The sequence below is a fragment of the Triticum urartu genome, chromosome 6A (assembly GCF_056163025.1).
Source record: "Triticum urartu cultivar PI428250 chromosome 6A, HENAU_Tu73, whole genome shotgun sequence".
In the NCBI taxonomy this organism is placed as follows: Eukaryota; Viridiplantae; Streptophyta; class Magnoliopsida; order Poales; family Poaceae; genus Triticum; species Triticum urartu.
In genome coordinates this window covers 440,422,662-440,439,510 of record NC_141878.1, presented here as the reverse complement: position 1 = coordinate 440,439,510, position 16,849 = coordinate 440,422,662, and the positions used below count along the sequence as shown (strand labels likewise).

Sequence of the window (16,849 nt, the reverse complement as noted above, 5' to 3'; positions counted from 1 at the left end):
GAGATGATTTCAGTGGGAAACTAAAACTAAGTTTTTGGATCATTCTTTTTGCAAAAATCTCTGCATTTTGTGATGCTCATCCACTCTATCTCCTCTATAATCTATTCACAGGGTCAGCAGTCAGTTTGCAACATGTCAGACCAGAGTGACAGCCAAAACTTGTCAGAACAGCAAGTGCAGTTGAGTGAGGGCACTAGCCCCTCAAGTTCCTCAGATGATGGCAGCAGGAGCACACCCAGCAACCTGCCTAAAGCTGCCACGAGACAAAGGAAGAAGAAAACCTCAGATTCTGAAGATGAGGACTATGTGGCTGAGGAAGAGGCCACCTCCAAGAGAGTTGAGCCAGCTCAAGGCTCAAAGCCAGGCCTGAAAATCAAGAGGCCAGCAGGCAGGCAGCCCATGTCTAAGGCTAGAGCCTCAACTGAGAAGCCTGCTCCCATTGAGCCCGTTGCAGCTGAGGGCAAGAAAAGGAAAGAGAGAGTGAAGAAGACTGTGGCTAGAGTGCTTGGGAAGGCCTCCATCATGGTAGAAGAGGAGGAGGAAGAAGAGGCAGCTGCACCAGCGCCCAAGGCAGCCAAACTTATGGGAGATGCCATAAGGTCAGGGGGAGCTGCATCCAAGCCCAAGGAAGCACCTAAGGCTGCATCTAAGCCTAAAAGTGCACCAAAGAGAAACACAAGAAGCATCCCAGCCACTGAGAAGAACAAGGCCCCAGTGCCTGAGACTGTTGCAGAGGAAGAAGAAGAGAGTGTCCTTCGGAAGCTCAAGCCCAAGATCCCAGACCACAACGATGCTCATCCTGTGGCTGAGGATATGAAGCTCAGGAGAGACTTAGGGCTCAGGAAATGGAGAGAAGCAGATCCATATGCTTCTAGGAGAAGGACTGCAGTGGACTACAGATTTCATACCAAGGAGCAGCAAGATTTCTATGAGACAGTGCTACTTGACAAGAAGCCAATCGTATGTGACATGAGATGGGTCGACTGGACCTATATCAAGGATAATGAAGAGTACTACCCAGGAGTTCAGGACAGCTTTAAGGCGTGTGGAGTAGAGGACTTTGTTGGGCAGAATCTCACAAAGTGGAACGAGGAACTCATCATGCAGTTCTACTCCACAGCTCACTTTTATCCAGATGGGAGGATTACATGGATGTCTGAGGGTACGAGGTATCACTCTACTGTTGAGGAATGGGCGAAGCTGATCAATGCCCCAGAGGAGCAAGTAGATGACTTGGACATTTATGCCAAGAAAAAGATGGATCACAACTCCATGTCCAACATATACAAGGAGATTCCAAATGAAGCACTTGACACGTTCAAGTTTGGCTCAGTGCATTATCTGCTCTCAGGATTGCCTACGATCAACTGGATCCTTAGGCACACCCTTCTGCCCAAGTCTGGAGATCACAAGATGATCAGAGGTCACGCGATCAATTTGCTTCATGTTTTTGACGTGCCTCAAAAATTCAAAGTTATGAGCCTCATAGTGGAAACAATCAAAAGGACTGCGGCAGATCAGAAGAGGAGCTGTGGATATGCCCCTCAGATTCAGGAGCTCATCAACTCCAAGATGGGCACGGGCGTATATTTGTTGGATAAGGAACACCTGCCCATCCGTCCAGATTTTGAGAACAATGAAGTTGTGATGACAGAGAATGAACCATCATCTGCCCATGCACAAGCTCAGAAGGAGAAGGCGAAGAAGGAGAAAGCTACCAGGATGCCTACTCAAGTGGAGGCATCTGACTATTTCTTGAAGACCAAACAAGAGCAGCTCAGTTACTTGATTGCGTCCACCCTGCGGATTGAGCAGAGTATAGCCACCCTGACTCAGAACCAGGCGAGCTTAGAGAGGATCATGGAACAGAGGTTCTATGACTTGGACATCAAGGTAACAGAAGTTCAGTCTGCAGTGGAGCAGCTCCAGGACGACATGAATGAGAGGAGAGGCAGGACCACGACTCATGCTTTTGCGAGGGTGCCACGAGGTCCGAGGTCGTCTGCACTGCCAGTTGCTGACACCAGAGCTACAACGTCTGCACCAGCCACAGCCTCAGTTCCACCAGCTCCAGCATCCACTTCAGCCTCGACTCCGACCACGTCTACCGAAGGCTTCATTCTTGGAGTGATCCGGACTCCACCACCACCTGAAGATCTAGCCTGAGCGTCGATCTAGTGCTATGCATTTTCTAGGAACTTTTTGGTAACTTGTTGCCAAAGGGGGAGAAGATGTATAGATCATAGGCTTCGAGAGAGAGAGTGTTGCTTTTCTCTCTTGCTTTATTTGGTGGTTTTTCGAACTTTGTTTGCTTGTGTGTGAGATACTACGTCCTTATGTTTGTGAGACATCGATGATCATGTGTTTGATCATAAGCTACACTTAATGTTTGCTTAATGCTTGCTTAAATATTATCATTCTATCTATTGTGATCATTCACTATTCTTGGTGATGAGTGCATGTATTTCAATCTTATCATTTTGAGCGCTCCACCAAGATGTATGTGACATGGAAGAGTAACCCATGACTCTAATTCCTTGTGCATTTGCAGTCCAAAGCAAATTTTAAATATGCACAAATTTAGGGGGAGCTCTTCCTTATCACATACTTCTCAAAGCGACGATATATTTCATGCTTATTATCATTTGTCGAAGCTTTGATCTATATGTTGTCATCAATTACCAAAAAGGGGGAGATTGAAAGTGCAACTATCCCTAGGTGGTTTTGGTAATTCATAACAACATATAGCTCATTGAGCTAATGCTATTCCAAGATGATTATTTCAGGAAAGCTCAATGATTGGCATGGCATGGATGTGAAAGTGGAACCCTCAAAATGCTAAGGAAAATGGATTGGCTCAAGCTCAAAAGCTCAAGACTCTTCATTTTATATTTTAGTGATCCAAGATCACATTGAGTTCATAGGAAAAGCCAATACTATTAAGGAGGGATGAGGTGTTGCTTAATGAGCCTCTTGCTTCATGTGCTTAGTGATATGCTCCAAAACCCTCAACTACTTTCCCATATCCACATATGACCTAAACTCTAAGCCAAACTCGGTCCTACCGATTCTTCCTATCCGGTGCCACCGAGTTTCACTTGTCATTAGCCATTGCCAAACCCTAGCAATTCGGTTCTACCGATAAGGATCTCGGTCCCACCGAGATGGGGTTGCAAACTCTCTGTTTCCCTTTCGTAACTTTTCGGTCCCACCGAAAGAGCGAATCGGTCCCACCGAGATTGCAATGTAAACTCAGTGTTTCCCCTTTGTAACTTTTTGGTCTCACCGAAAGAGCAAATCGGTCCCACCAAGTTTGCCTGACCAACTCTCTGGTTAGCTAATTACCAAATTCGGTCTCACCGAGTTTGTGTAATCGGTCTCACCGAGATTACGTTATGCCCAAACCCTAACCGAATCGATCCTACCGAGTTGCATGTTAGTCCCACCGAAATTCCTAACGGTCACTAGGTTTACTATTTCGGTCAGACCGAGTTTATTGATTCGGTCCCACCGAGATTGGAAAACTGTGTAACGGTTGGATTTTGTGTGGAGGCTATATATACCCCTCCACCTCTTTCTCATTCAGTGAGAGAGCCATCAGAACACACACATCATTCCAACTCATATGTTCTGAGAGAGAACCACCTACTCATGTGTTGAGACCAAGACATTCCATTCCTACCATATGAATCTTGATCTCTAGCCTTCCCAAGTTGCTTTCCACTCAAATCTTCTTTCCACCAAATCCAAATCCTATGAGAGAGAGTTGAGTGTTGGGGAGACTATCATTTGAAGCACAAGAGCAAGGAGTTCAGTACCTACACACCATTTGTTACTTCTTGGAGAGTGGTGTCTCCTAGATTGGCTAGGTGTCACTTGGGAGCCTCCGTCAAGATTGTGGAGTTGAACCAAGGAGTTTGTAAGGGCAAGGAGATCGCCTACTTTGTGAAGATCTACCGCTAGTGAGGCAAGTCCTTCGTGGGCGATGGCCATGGTGGGATAGACAAGGTTGCTTCTTCGTGGACCCTTTGTGGGTGGTTGCTTCTTCGTGGACCCTTCGTGGGTGGAGCCCTTCGTGGACTCGCGCAACCGTTCCCCTTGGGTGGAGCCCTGTGTGGACTCGCGCAACCGTTACCCTTCGTGGGTTGAAGTCTCCATCAACGTGGATGTAGGATAGCACCACCTATCCTAACCACGGGAAAAACATCCGTGTCTCCAATAGCGTTTGAATTCTCCAAACCCTTCCCTTTATATTCTTGCAAGTTGCATGCTTTACTTTCCGCTGCCATAAACTCTTTGCATGCTTGCTTGAATTGTGTGATGATTGCTTGACTTGTCCTAAAATAGCTAAAATCTGCCAAGAACTAAAATTGGGAAAAGGTTAAGTTTTTATTTGGTCAAGTAGTCTAATCACCCCCCCCTCTAGACATACTTTCGATCCTACAAGGGGTGCCCCCTGCCTCCGTATATAAAGGAGCAAGGGGAGGAGGCCGGCCGACCCCTATAGGCGCGCCAGGAGGAGTCCTCCTCCTAGTAGGAGTAGGACTCCTACTAGGAGGGGGAAGGAAGTGGGGAGGGAGAGGGAAAGGGGGGCGCCACCCCCCCTCTCCTAGTCCAATTCGGACCAGGGGGGAGGAGGCGCGCGACCCACCTCTGGCAGCCCCTCTCTCTCTCCACTAAGGCCCATAAGGCCCATTACTTCTCCCGGGGGGGTTCCCGTAACCCTCTGGCTCTCCGGTTTTCTCCGAATCACCCGGAACACTTCCGGTGTCCGAATATAGCCGTCCAATATATCAATCTTTATGTCTCGACCATTTAGAGACTCCTCGTCATGTCCGTGATCACATCCGGGACTCCGAACTAACTTCGGTACATCAAAACTCATAAACTCATAATATAACTGTCATCGAAACCTTAAGCGTGCGGACCCTACGGGTTCGAGAACAATGTAGACATGACCGAGGCACGTCTCTGGTCAATAACCAGTAGCGGAACCTGGATGCTCATATTGGCTCCTACATATTCTACGAAGATCTTTATCGGTCAGACCGCATAACAACATACGTTGTTCCCTTTGTCATCGGTATGTTACTTGCCCGAGATTCGATCGTCGGTATCTCAATACCTAGTTCAATCTCGTTACCGGCAAGTCTCTTTACTCGTTTCGTAATACATCATCTCGCAACTAACTCATTAGTTGCAATGCTTGAAGGCTTATGTGATGTGCATTACCGAGAGGGCCCAGAGATACCTCTCCGACAATCGGAGTGACAAATCCTAATCTCGAAATACGCCAACCCAACATGTACCTTTGGAGACACCTGTAGAGCACATTTATAATCACCCATTTACGTTGTGACGTTTGGTAGCACACAAAGTGTTCCTCCGGCAAACGGGAGTTGCATAATCTCATAGTCATAGGAATATGTATAAGTCATGAAGAAAGCAATAGCAACATACTAAACGATCGGGTGCTAAGCTAATGGAATGGGTCATGTCAATCAGATCATTCTCCTAATGATGTGATCCCGTTAATCAAATAACAACTCTTTGTTCATGGTTAGGAAACATAACCATCTTTGATTAACGAGCTAGTCAAGTAGAGGCATACTAGTGACACTCTGTTTGTCTATGTATTCACACATGTATTATGTTTCCGGTTAATACAATTCTAGCATGAATAATAAACATTTATCATGATATAAGGAAATAAATAATAACTTTATTATTGCCTCTAGGGCATATTTCCTTCATTTCCTACATACGTAATAAGGTTCTCCTCGTTTAGTCCGTGTCCCGGTGGTGCTTCGAGCGTTATTAGAGGACGCGTGGAGGTGTATATTCGATGGATTCCATAGAATTCGATTGACGTTTGTCTTTGGTGGATCTACATGGATCTGATTTTTGTTCATCTGCGTTCGTATATCTACAAGTTTGATACTTTCGATCTACACTTCTCTTCATGGTCTGCGGTTGTTGTTCTGGTTCGTCGTTCTTAGGGTTTTAGCATGATGAATTTCCAAATTTCTACTACGATAAGGTTTGTCGAGCTCCATTAAGAGATGATGATGACAGCGGGGTAGCGCGCCTTCGGCTCGCTCTATTGTTCCCTCCGTTCTCAAATATTTGTGACTATATATGAAGGAAAATGAGTGAATCTACATTTTAAAATATGTCTACATACATCCGTATGTTGTGTCCATTTAAAATGCCTAGAAAAACAAATATTTAGGAATGGAGGGAGTAGTAATTGCTGGGTGATCTTCGATGTTATTCTTGGTGTTCTTTCTACTTCCATGACTATATATTGATCCAGAAAAAAGTCTCCTAATTCCTTGATCCTCCTTGTCCCCACGTGTCAACGACCCAGCCACAATTCCTACTGGCTCCGGGGTTCCTAGCTGTCCAGAGAAGCGAGAAGTGTATTCTAAACCCGAGTGCACACTGCAGGCGCGAATCTGATGGCCGCGCTACAAACGCCATCCCCATTCGCCGGCACCGCCCGCCGCTTCGCCCCTCGCCTCCGCTACCTACTCCTACCAACCACCATGTCGCTCTCCTCCTCCGTCATCTCCTCTCGAAGCTGCGACGGTGACGGGGAGCAGCCTCTCCTCCCGCACTCGAGCCTCGAGATCGCCGGCGCGCGGCGCGGCCTCCTCGCCGGCTTCGACAGCCTCCGCCGCCCGTACCGCGCCTTCCCCGTCTTCGCGTCCAACCGCCACGTCGAGACCATCTTCGCGGCCTTCACGCGCTCGCTCCCCACCGTGGCATTCCGGCGCGAGTGCCTACGCACCCCTGACGACGGAGCCGTCGCCCTCGACTGGGTCTCCGGCGACGACCGCGCGTTGCCGGGAGACGCACCTGTGCTAATCCTTCTGGTATGGCGTCGCTTTCCTTCTCCTAGTGTTGCAAAGAGGACACAACGGAAGTGTGACATTTTGTTAGCGTCATGGAGGCCAGTGAGGTTTCTCAAAATAAATAAATAAATAAATGCCAGTGAGGCTGGATTTGGTTCGTTTTCAGATCAGTTGTAGAAATCTGTTTAGAGTTATGTGTGGTGCTGTAGATGTATTTGAGTGAATAAGAGTAGCTAAGATTATGCCGCGATATTTGTTAAATTTTACTTTCGCCTTGTGGTAGAGAACCGTGTGTAATTTGGCTGTGTTGAAATCATAGTTTTAAATAGCTGGCTATAGCTTCTATAGCCTTTTCAACAGGGTGCCGCTAAATGGTCTCATGTACAAATAGCCTGCTATAGCTCGCTATAGCTGATTTTGAGGTCCGCCGCTATTTGGCATAGCCCGCTATTTAAAACATTGAAATGAGAGGATGTGATGCCAGTTTTGATTAGTTCTGAGATGATTTCTCATCTCCGTGTAGGAGGATTTAATTGTGCCGTTGAGCAGTGCATTCCTGAGATTGTACATCTGGAAGTTCAGTTTGTAAATAGATTCATGTTGTCAGGTGAAGAGATCTTAGGTGAAATATAGGGGTATCTACGGGAGCACATGGAGACTGAAATATAGTTTGATTCCAACTGCACATGATATTCCAAGTAGCACCATGGCTAAACATTAGCAGTGGGCATATATACTTACAAAGATGACGTCATTCATCATGATCATATTAGACCGATGTAATTTACTAATTTTTAGTATAACATCACTAACTATTCTAGTGTTGTGCAAATTAAATAAGGAAAAATATTCCTGCATAACGTTCAATTGAAGAAAAGCAAAAGGATGCCGTGGACATTATAAGTTTGCATTTTTATTAAGCACTCAACTGACTGCTCAGCAAAAGATCTAAAGAGCCAAGCATTTTGCTACTAATCGGTTAAAAAGAAAACTAAATGCTGCCAACAAAGTATAGGCAGTTTTAATACAGTTTTGAACATAACACATAACGAACACCTTCTCGTGCTAAATTCATGTTTTGCATCTGTCATATCAAAGTCAATTTTGCTTCCAGCATACATGACTATTGACATTAACATATTGTCTTTCTGTACATCTTATCTAGCTATCTGCAGTACTATGTGTACTGTTCTACTTGTATTTTCATTTTTTTAAAGGCGGGTGAAACTTGTATTTTCATGCACGTACAGTTTTTAACTAGCTTATGGCTAATGCTTGATGCTGGAGGTTTGTTATTGGCAGCCTGGTCTGACAGGGGGGAGTCAGGATACATATGTACGACATATGCTTTTGAGAGCTAGAAGCAAAGGATGGCGTGTTGTGGTATTCAATAGCCGTGGATGTGCAAATAGTCCTGTGACCACAGCGAAGGTACTTGAATCGCATTCCTGATATGCAGCAAAGTTAGTTATAGCTTGTTATCTCCGTATAGTACTGTTAAGCTTCAGCAGTAGCCAACGCAACCAAAAGTTTGAACTGATGGAAAGGGCTAGGCAATCCACATATACACTCCAACAAGTACATGGCACACCCAGCACAATATAGCAAGCCTCTCGACTATCATCCAGACAATCCACATAAGCCAAGGAAGCAGAAAAAACATGTAAATGTGCCGCTCAAAAGAAAACAACACACCGGTCCTACTATTCCTTTTGCTGGTAGCTGCCATTCTCTCACTGCCTGTAGTGCGCCTTTGTTTTCTCCACTTTCTTTCCTGCAACAAAGACCAGAAATAGAGCTAGTGGCAAGTCATATGGAAAGAAATCTTATGTTAATTTGCATCCAGTGTGATAATGCAGCTCGCACTTCAGTACTTGCTAGGTAGTTTGAGCTTTTCTTAGCAGTGTGATATGGGCCATTGCGGTACTATATGGCCCACAAACCTGCTGATTGGCATGAATCTCATGACAAATAATGTCCAGTTCTCGAGGCTATACTTGGTACTCAGACAATGGCTTAAGGAAAATAGGCTATTAGGTTTGCATGCATATGTTTTTCCTCTTATCTTTTTACCCTTAGGAATAGTATATCTTGTATCCTTAAACTTATTAGCATTTCTTAGGATAGCTGACCTAATCTTTAGTGCAGGCATATTGAAATACTGTCCGTTTAGTGTGGACACCATTTTTTCTGATCATCAGCATTGGTCTTGGTATCCAGTGATCAGTGTATGAATCTTGTGGAGGAGACCTAGGAAGCAACAGTGTCCATAACATAACCAAGCAGAGAAATATAAAGATTGAAGAAGATAGCTGCTCCAAAAACAAATTAGCAGAAACTATACAAGAACATCTTACTTTCTAAATCTATTGACTCTTATCTTCTGTTGTGCACAGTTCTATTCTGCTTCATTTACTGGAGATCTCCGTCAAGTAGTCGATCATGTTTTATCCCGTTATCCTCAATCTAATATCTATGCTGCTGGCTGGTCTCTTGGAGCAAATATTCTTGTGCGCTACCTTGGCGAGGTGAGCTCTGTATTCAGTTATTAAGAATTTTACAGTTTTACACAATGTCAGACCATTTTTTACCTCCCACATTGTCATATTCATTAAAGTTATATGCTTTACTTAAAAGTCCTTAAGTAGCAAATGATGCTTAATTAATCCACCTATGACAATGTGTGCCACTTTTCTTTGTGGCCATCAATGTTAATCAAAGTGCTTAGCATTGTACTGGCTCCTTTTTATTCCTATATAAAATTGCTTTCAGAGGTCTGTTTCCTTTGACTGTCCATAACATAACTCAATAATTCTCTTTTTCAGGAGACTGATAAATGCTCTCTTTCTGGAGCAGTGTCCATGTGCAATCCATTTAATTTGGTAATAGCTGATGAAGATTTCCATAAAGGGTTCAACAACATCTATGATAGAGCACTTGCTAACTCTCTGAGGGTTATATTTAAGAAGTAAACCTTTTGTTCACCTTTCCTGCAATCTAAGTAATATTCACGCTCCTTTTCTAACAGCTGATTTTTAGGAACTTCATCAAATTTTAGGCATGCACTTCTTTTTGAAGGATTGGATGGTGAATATGACATACCAAAGGCAGCCAATGCAAAAACTGTTAGAGATTTTGATCAAGGCCTAACCCGAGGTTTGCATTGAACTCAAGCTGAATTGATTTTTTTTTTACCTATTTCTATTTGACCCCACACTTAAAGATACTTCAATTGTGTGCAGTTTCATTTGGTTTCAGGTCAGTAGATGATTACTACAGCAACTCAAGCAGCTCAGATTCTATCAAGAATGTTTCCATACCCTTACTGTGCATACAGGTGAAGCTACCAGTTCTTTATGCTGCGTTAGCGGATTTGAAAACAACAGCTATCTGATTACTTAGTTTAAGATTATGCCATTATGTCATACTTAAAACTATGATTTACTTGAAGATTTTAAAATGGTGAAATAGGAATATTACAATGCACGATAATTCATGTCGGATCTTAAAACCGAAATAAAAGCTGGAGACATTTGAATGCTTGCCAATGTCTTGAAATGGAAGCTTAAATTGATCAGAGTTCATACTTCAGTTGTGTGGGGAGTTGCAACGATAATTCTAGATGGCTCAAATTGCATATGTTGCTTCAAGTCGATACTTGTAAATGCATATTAGTCATGCAATAAGCAAACAAGGAAAACAGGAGACTCAATTCACCTTCATGGACTGCGCAGTAATTTTTACTAATTGCTACCATCTGTTTTGTACCTATTTTTTTCCCGAGTAACTGGCAGGAGTGCTGCTGATTCATTAAGACGAAAAAAAACTCAATCAACAGGCACTAGCGCCTGTGGCATTTTTACTTTAGAAGAAACAACTGAGCATCACAGGGGGAGGCCAGGCTGAGATTCATGAACTGCACAGTAAATTTGAATTACTACCATCTGCTGTGCACTCCCTTTTCTTCTGAGTAATCTGCAGGAGCGTTTACAATTCATCAAGATGAAAAAGAATTCATCAGCAGGCACCAGTAGCTGTGCCTTTTTTATTTAGAAGAAACAACCGAGCACCATAGGGGAAGGCCAGGCCTCAAACGGTTGAACCTGGGTGGGCTGTGCAAGTGCAGAGACCACCAGCCAACTAACTGATGCTTAGAACTCTATTAAGACGAAACTAGAGGCAGTGGTTTATAATGAGGGGCTCATGTTTACCCGAGTTTCTGCATGAGAAAAACAAAACGGTGTCCCAAAAGGATATCTATTTTGTACTTCCATAAACATGCTGATTTCAATAGCTTGTTTTGAAGTGCCACTGCCTATTCATATTAAGTCAGCAAGAAAATAACGATCTATGGTTTGCTCTTTCTATTATAATTCTAATGCTAGCTTAATTGTGTGCAGGCGGATAACGATCCAATTGCACCATCCAGGGGAATTCCCAGAGAAGATATCAAGGTATTTTCTTGTTTGAGCACACACCTGTTATTCACCTGCTGGTATCTTGCATAACCACACAAGGATAAATGGCAACATGGGAACAACATATCCACTCTTATTCGTAAATCTACTGCTGATTTGGTTTGGTGCTTCTCTATTATCCTAAACGTCTTACTAGTCTTGTTCTTTTATCGTTTCAGGCAAATCCAAATTGCCTACTGATAGTAACACCAGAGGGTGGTCATCTTGGATGGGTAGCAGGCGACGAAGCTCCATTTGGATGTCCTTGGACTGACCCTATTGTCATGGAGTTTCTAGAACATGTTCACAATGAAACGGGCTCAACCAGCAAGAATAGCGTGGCCAATGAGCCGCAGGGTGTTCCAAAGACATCAGTACCACACTTGTCGGAACATGTGTAGAGATAGTAACATTGCGTTTCCATTCGATGCGGACGTTTTATACGTATAGTTAGGCTTCAGTTGCTGTTCTGCAGCTGAAATGTGCTACACTTGCTCCACCAACACAAAGGTATACCTTCTGCTCGGTTCCTCATTGTTCAGTTTCATTTTTTACCTGGCATACATTTTTTATCCGTTGGCAAATACAGTATTTTCTAATTTTCTTACCTCTGCATACTTTACTTGGCACAGGTTCTGAACATCTTAAAAATTTATTGGCGTCGGTAATCCATCGCTGGCTCCCCATTTTACTGACATTTCGACATGAAGTAATTATTTGCCATTTGGAAGGCTTGCTGTATCAAACTGTACCATTGTATAGAGTATTTCAACCGCATTCATCCATGCATGTACCCATCACGGCATCACCCCCTCTTGTATGTGTTCTCACACTTGATCCCATGGAAATGTACAGGCAGTCGCTTCATCCAATCCATCACGCCCACACAAAGGGCTGAACACTTTTAACTGCAGAATACTAGAATGTGCCAAAACCAGAGCACCGAATTTGGAGTCGTGGTTTTCAGCGACAGCTTCAGTCATCTCAATTTGTAAAGGGACTTTAGCTGACCTAGCAGATTATCAAATGGTAAACAAGAGTTGCCCCCTCTCTCTATCCTAATAGCATCACAATCAATAGGCATGGCCTTCCACTTCCATGGTCATAACATCACAGTCAGTAGGTTTGACGTGTCGTCATGTTTTGGTTGAACAGGAGTTGCATGACACTGACAACTGATAACTAACAAAATTTCTACTGACCAGTCTACCATGCCATGATAATTTAGAATCAAGCGCCCGGCTCGTTGTCATATCAACATTGAGGGCTTCTTTGATTTGCATGAATTTCAAAACGCAGGAATACGAAAAAGTACATGATTGGAGTGGTGTGTTTATTTGAATCCTAATTAGCAAACCAAATTAATCTGAACCACAGATTGTTCGGTACCACAGAAAAAACAAATGAACTGTAAAAAGATATTAAAGTTTTTTTTGAAACGAAGACAAAAGATTTGTCTCATCAATTAACTAAAAAGAGAATTGCTAGTTAATCAATGAAAACCGGATGAAAACCAATACAAACCAATCACATGTGTACTACTCAAAGAGGATGCAACCCCATAAGCGCACAATCAACCCAACAACCATGCCCAACACGCACCGACCACCAACCCTCACACTCCTAGTTCGCAAAGAAATTCCCAACGAGAGTACCAAGCACAACCTAAAAAACTGATGACCATTCATCAAGCAACTGCAAACGTCTTTTTTGTGGCGTCACTCTTCTTACTTTTGTTTTGAGAGCCTTCTCCATGATTGTCTTGCCAGATCCAGGGCTAACCGCCTCCAAACGTTTGAACAAGCTGTGAATCTCTATCGCAAAGAGAATCGCATCAACCTTGTCACACATAGACTAGTGATTAAAGTGGATGCTAAATTTCCTGTCAAATATAACACAGATGGTCTCTTGGTAAATTTCCTATAAGATCCAATCCTACGAACCAATTCCTTGCAATCGTTGCTTCTCCAAACGTTTGAGCAAGCCGTGAATCTCTATCTCAAAGAGAATCGCATCAACCTTGTCATGAACAGACTAAGTGATTAAAGTGGATGCTAAATTTCCTGTCAATATAACACAAATGGTCTCTTTGTAAATTTTTTATAAGATCCAATCCTACGAATCAAGATAGTATAAAATTCCTTGAATCAAAGAAGCGCCAAGTTTCTTCTCCTTGCAGTCGTTGCTTCCTCTTAGAAGAAAGCACTGTCAGACTAAGCGAAATGGGTGCTCCTGTATTTGTAGAGGGCAAAGGTGTCACTACACACGGGTGTACTAACATCGTGGGTGAACTGCAAACTAAAAACAACACAAAAAAGGTAAATTCGAAAAAATTCCAAACTTTTTTTGTCAACAATAGGCCCAAATGTTTCTAGGTGATTATACACAAGAGAAACAAAATGATGATGAAAACTGTGAGCAGTGAATTCTTTTGTGTGTAAACCTCCTCAAATCGCTTAAAACGTTTGAGTATATTGATGTCACAAAATTCCATTTTTTTTCAAATTTACTGTCCACGAGGTGTGTGGTTACACCCAGGAGTAAAGAAATAACCAATCTTTTTTTAGTAAGAAAAAATAATTAGAACATCTGCGCGCTCCTCACTTGATGTGGCGGGCGGTCGCTTTCTAGGTGAGTGAGTCGTTTCCACTACCCATTCGGCCGCCGGGCCACGCATCCACAACTTCTTTTTCTCGCCGAACCGTCCTCTCCCCCGGCGACAGCCGCGCCTCTCGCGTTGTTTTCCCGCTGCTTCTTTCTCGTCTTTGGCCCCCGCGCGCGACAGTGCCGGACGAACCAACGGTCGACACGCCGGGTGGAGTCCAAAGCAGCAACAGACGATACGAATCATCCCCCCTGTGCTGCCGCGACAGCGACGCTCCTCTCCTCTCGTCGTCTCCGGCGCACGCGCCTTCTGGATCGATCCATCGCCTACAGGCCACAGTAATAGCACGCGCGCGAGAACACAGCAACTGGTGAAAGACGTTCTCTATGGGTAACAGTGGGTGTATTTTTTTCGTCGGCGACGGCGCGACAGGAACCACACGAGTTACAGTCGCCAGACACGCTGCGCGTGATTCTTAAGCCATTTTTCACGGACATGAATCCCAGAGTCGACGGAGCAGATCGCCGGCCGGCCGGCCGGCGGGAAGATTTCTCGCATGTAGATTTCATGGCTGCTTGCACGTGGGATCCCTACCTATCTGTTCTACGATTCTACCTGACGGCCCGATCGACCTGATCTACATAGTCCGGATCAACCAGCTAGACCAGCCAGCAACGACATCGACGTACACAGATGTATGCATATGCAGCGTTGGTTCATGCCACTGCGTTCCACTCCACCAGCGGCCATGACGTCTCCCACAGCTCCGGAGTGGCGCAGAACGGCTCCTGCAGGTCAACCCCATACGCCAGGTGGTTGTCATACTCGTACCAGCCCGGAGTTGAGCCGTCCGAGACGTCTGCCGTCGGCGCCGCGCTCTCATCCTTCGCCACGATGCAGCTGCTAACGTTGTTGCTCTTGTCGTCCACCTCGGCGGCGGCGTCGCAGCTTGCGCTCTGGTCCTGCCGCTCGTTCAGCTTCTTCTTCAGCTCTTCCAGCTGCACATCGAGCAGACGACGCCATTAGCATGCATGCGACTCGCGTATCTGTAATGATCGACGACCGACCATGGAGGATGGAGGATATGGCATGCGTGTGCTGGTTACCTGCGCGGCGAGAGTGAGCTTTTCCTGCTTGAGCGACTCGACGCGGGCGCGGAGGGCGTCGTAATGGCCGCGCAGCTCCGCGAAGTCCTGCTCCAGCTGCTTGGAGCGCCACCGGGCGCGCTTGTTCTGGAACCAGATGGCCACCTGGCGCGGCTGCAGCCCCAGCTCACGCGCCAGCTCCGCCTTCTCCCGGGGCTCCAGCTTGGCGCGCCGCGTGTGGAACGTGCTCTCCAGCGACCGCACCTGCTCCTCCGTGAACCGCCGCTTCCTCTCGCCGCCGCCGCCGCTGCTCAGCTGCTGCTGCTGAAGGAAGTGGCCGTCGTCCCCCGCCGCGGCGTACATGGGCGGCGGCGGCGCCAGCAGGAACTGGCAATCGCTCTCCATTTCGGAGCCGTCGCGGTATCGAATCGTCAGAGCGAGAACTCCACTGAACCAAGCTTTGGTAGCGCGTGCACCAGGCGTGCATCTGTGGCGTTTGGAACGTGGCGCGCCGGTCCGTTTTTATACGGGTCCAGAACGGAGCGGCGCGACGCACGCGCACACGTGGCGCCGATCGAAACCCGCGGGCCCGCCGTCGCTGTATCGCGCCGTACAGGTGTCGCGCACCGGGCCGGTGGCCCGCGGGCATATGCACGGAATGGTTATCCGTCTCGAGATCGACTTGGGCCTGGCGCGGGCCGGACACGTGGTGCGCGGGCATGGCTGTAGTGCGAGATCCTCTCTCTCGTTCTGCACACTTTGTTCGACGATGCCACGGTTCCGTGGGGAGGCCAATCGCTGTAGCTAGGTCGACAGCGTCCATGTCGATCGGCACGGCTTCTCCCGAAAGAGATGCCGAGGTGGCTTGTCACGTTGCCTGGGGGGCTCCCCGTTTTCTCGCTGGCTGGGCGCCCTAGGTCTGGGTAGGGTGTCGCTGTGGAGGCCGGCGACGAGATGACGGCTCGGCAGAAGAGAGGAGAGGAGAGGAGAATTCCATGGACATCTTCTCTTCGTCTTTGGATCGTCGTTAAAGCTAGACTAAAAGAGCTTATCTCCAGTTCGATTGGCGTTGCGTCACGTGTCCCTCCAGCTGCTCCGCGTCGACCAAGATACATGTGCTTTGTGCTAGACAAAAAATCGTGTGTTGTTTGTAAGACCTCTTCCAATGCATGGGTGCTTAGATGAGGTGCTAAGTGCATTAAAAATCTTAGAACTAGTCCACCCAATACATAGGTGCTTAGTTTTTGTAGCTAAGCTTCCCTCATAGAATTGTTTAATAATTAATCTCCTTCATGTATTGATTGATAGTCACTTTACATAGGTTCACGTGCTTAGCACGGTTTCTTCTTGGGGTCACCATAATGCTCTCTCTCCTCTTTAATTGCTTTGCCACATCATTATTTTGCCTATGTGGCATCCTTAGCACCTGTACACCTTGGAGCATTGGAAAAGGCCTAACCTGTTTGTGATTCGCTCCTGCCAATGAGGCAACGAGGTCTTGGGTTTGTGGCGTTATCCAGTTTTATCTGTATATAGGGTTGCTTAACACTAGTCCATCAGTTGGACAGTTGGACTATTAATCCGCTTATATAGAGTGCAAAGAGCAAGCTGGCGAACGAGTCTGTTGGAAACGAATGTTTTGGCAATGCTTCACGATGTATTGATCGGTGCATAGCGCACGTATATATGGAGTACAAGGTGGACCACAATCTCAACTATACAAAGACTAGGAGGTGGATCGGGCTATACAATATACATGCACAAACCATATATTCAACACCCCCACGCAGTCGAAGCGTCGCCAGAGACGCAAAGACTGGACCTGAACTCCTCGAAAACAGAAGC

At 45.7% G+C, this 16,849-nt stretch overlaps 2 protein-coding genes across 2 annotated transcripts; one reads left to right on the top strand and one right to left on the bottom strand.

Moving 5' to 3' along the window:
* The first annotated feature begins 6,411 nt into the window (after window positions 1-6,411).
* Window positions 6,412-12,188, top strand: LOC125513913 (esterase/lipase/thioesterase family protein). Its single transcript, XM_048679124.2, has 9 exons — window positions 6,412-6,878; window positions 8,160-8,288; window positions 9,254-9,385; window positions 9,683-9,825; window positions 9,916-10,013; window positions 10,100-10,194; window positions 11,258-11,311; window positions 11,494-11,824; window positions 11,947-12,188. The coding sequence occupies exons 1-8, from the start codon at window positions 6,462-6,464 to the stop codon at window positions 11,713-11,715; spliced, it is 1,290 nt and encodes a 429-aa protein (XP_048535081.1). The 5' UTR covers window positions 6,412-6,461; the 3' UTR covers window positions 11,716-11,824; window positions 11,947-12,188.
* Window positions 12,189-14,287: 2,099 nt separating this feature from the next.
* LOC125512209 (homeobox-leucine zipper protein HOX24) lies at window positions 14,288-15,511 on the bottom strand. The gene is made up of 2 exons (XM_048677294.2): window positions 15,026-15,511; window positions 14,288-14,917 (listed from the first exon to the last, which is right to left on the bottom strand). The coding sequence occupies exons 1-2, from the start codon at window positions 15,407-15,409 to the stop codon at window positions 14,636-14,638; spliced, it is 666 nt and encodes a 221-aa protein (XP_048533251.1). The 5' UTR covers window positions 15,410-15,511; the 3' UTR covers window positions 14,288-14,635.
* Window positions 15,512-16,849: the final 1,338 nt, after the last annotated feature.

What these genes read in the sequence shown, in the direction of transcription:
- LOC125513913 (XM_048679124.2), top strand. Translation starts at nt 6,462, where the DNA reads ATGGCCGCGCTACAAACGCCATCCCCATTCGCCGGCACCGCCCGCCGC. An exon ending in CTGAGGGTTATATTTAAGAA is followed by an intron (nt 9,826 to 9,915) that starts GTAAACCTTTTG and finishes ATCAAATTTTAG; the next exon opens with GCATGCACTTCTTTTTGAAG. An exon ending in TGATCAAGGCCTAACCCGAG is followed by an intron (nt 10,014 to 10,099) that starts GTTTGCATTGAA and finishes AATTGTGTGCAG; the next exon opens with TTTCATTTGGTTTCAGGTCA.
- LOC125512209 (XM_048677294.2), bottom strand. Translation starts at nt 15,409, where the DNA reads ATGGAGAGCGATTGCCAGTTCCTGCTGGCGCCGCCGCCGCCCATGTAC. An exon ending in AGCTCACTCTCGCCGCGCAG is followed by an intron (nt 14,918 to 15,025) that starts GTAACCAGCACA and finishes CTCGATGTGCAG; the next exon opens with CTGGAAGAGCTGAAGAAGAA.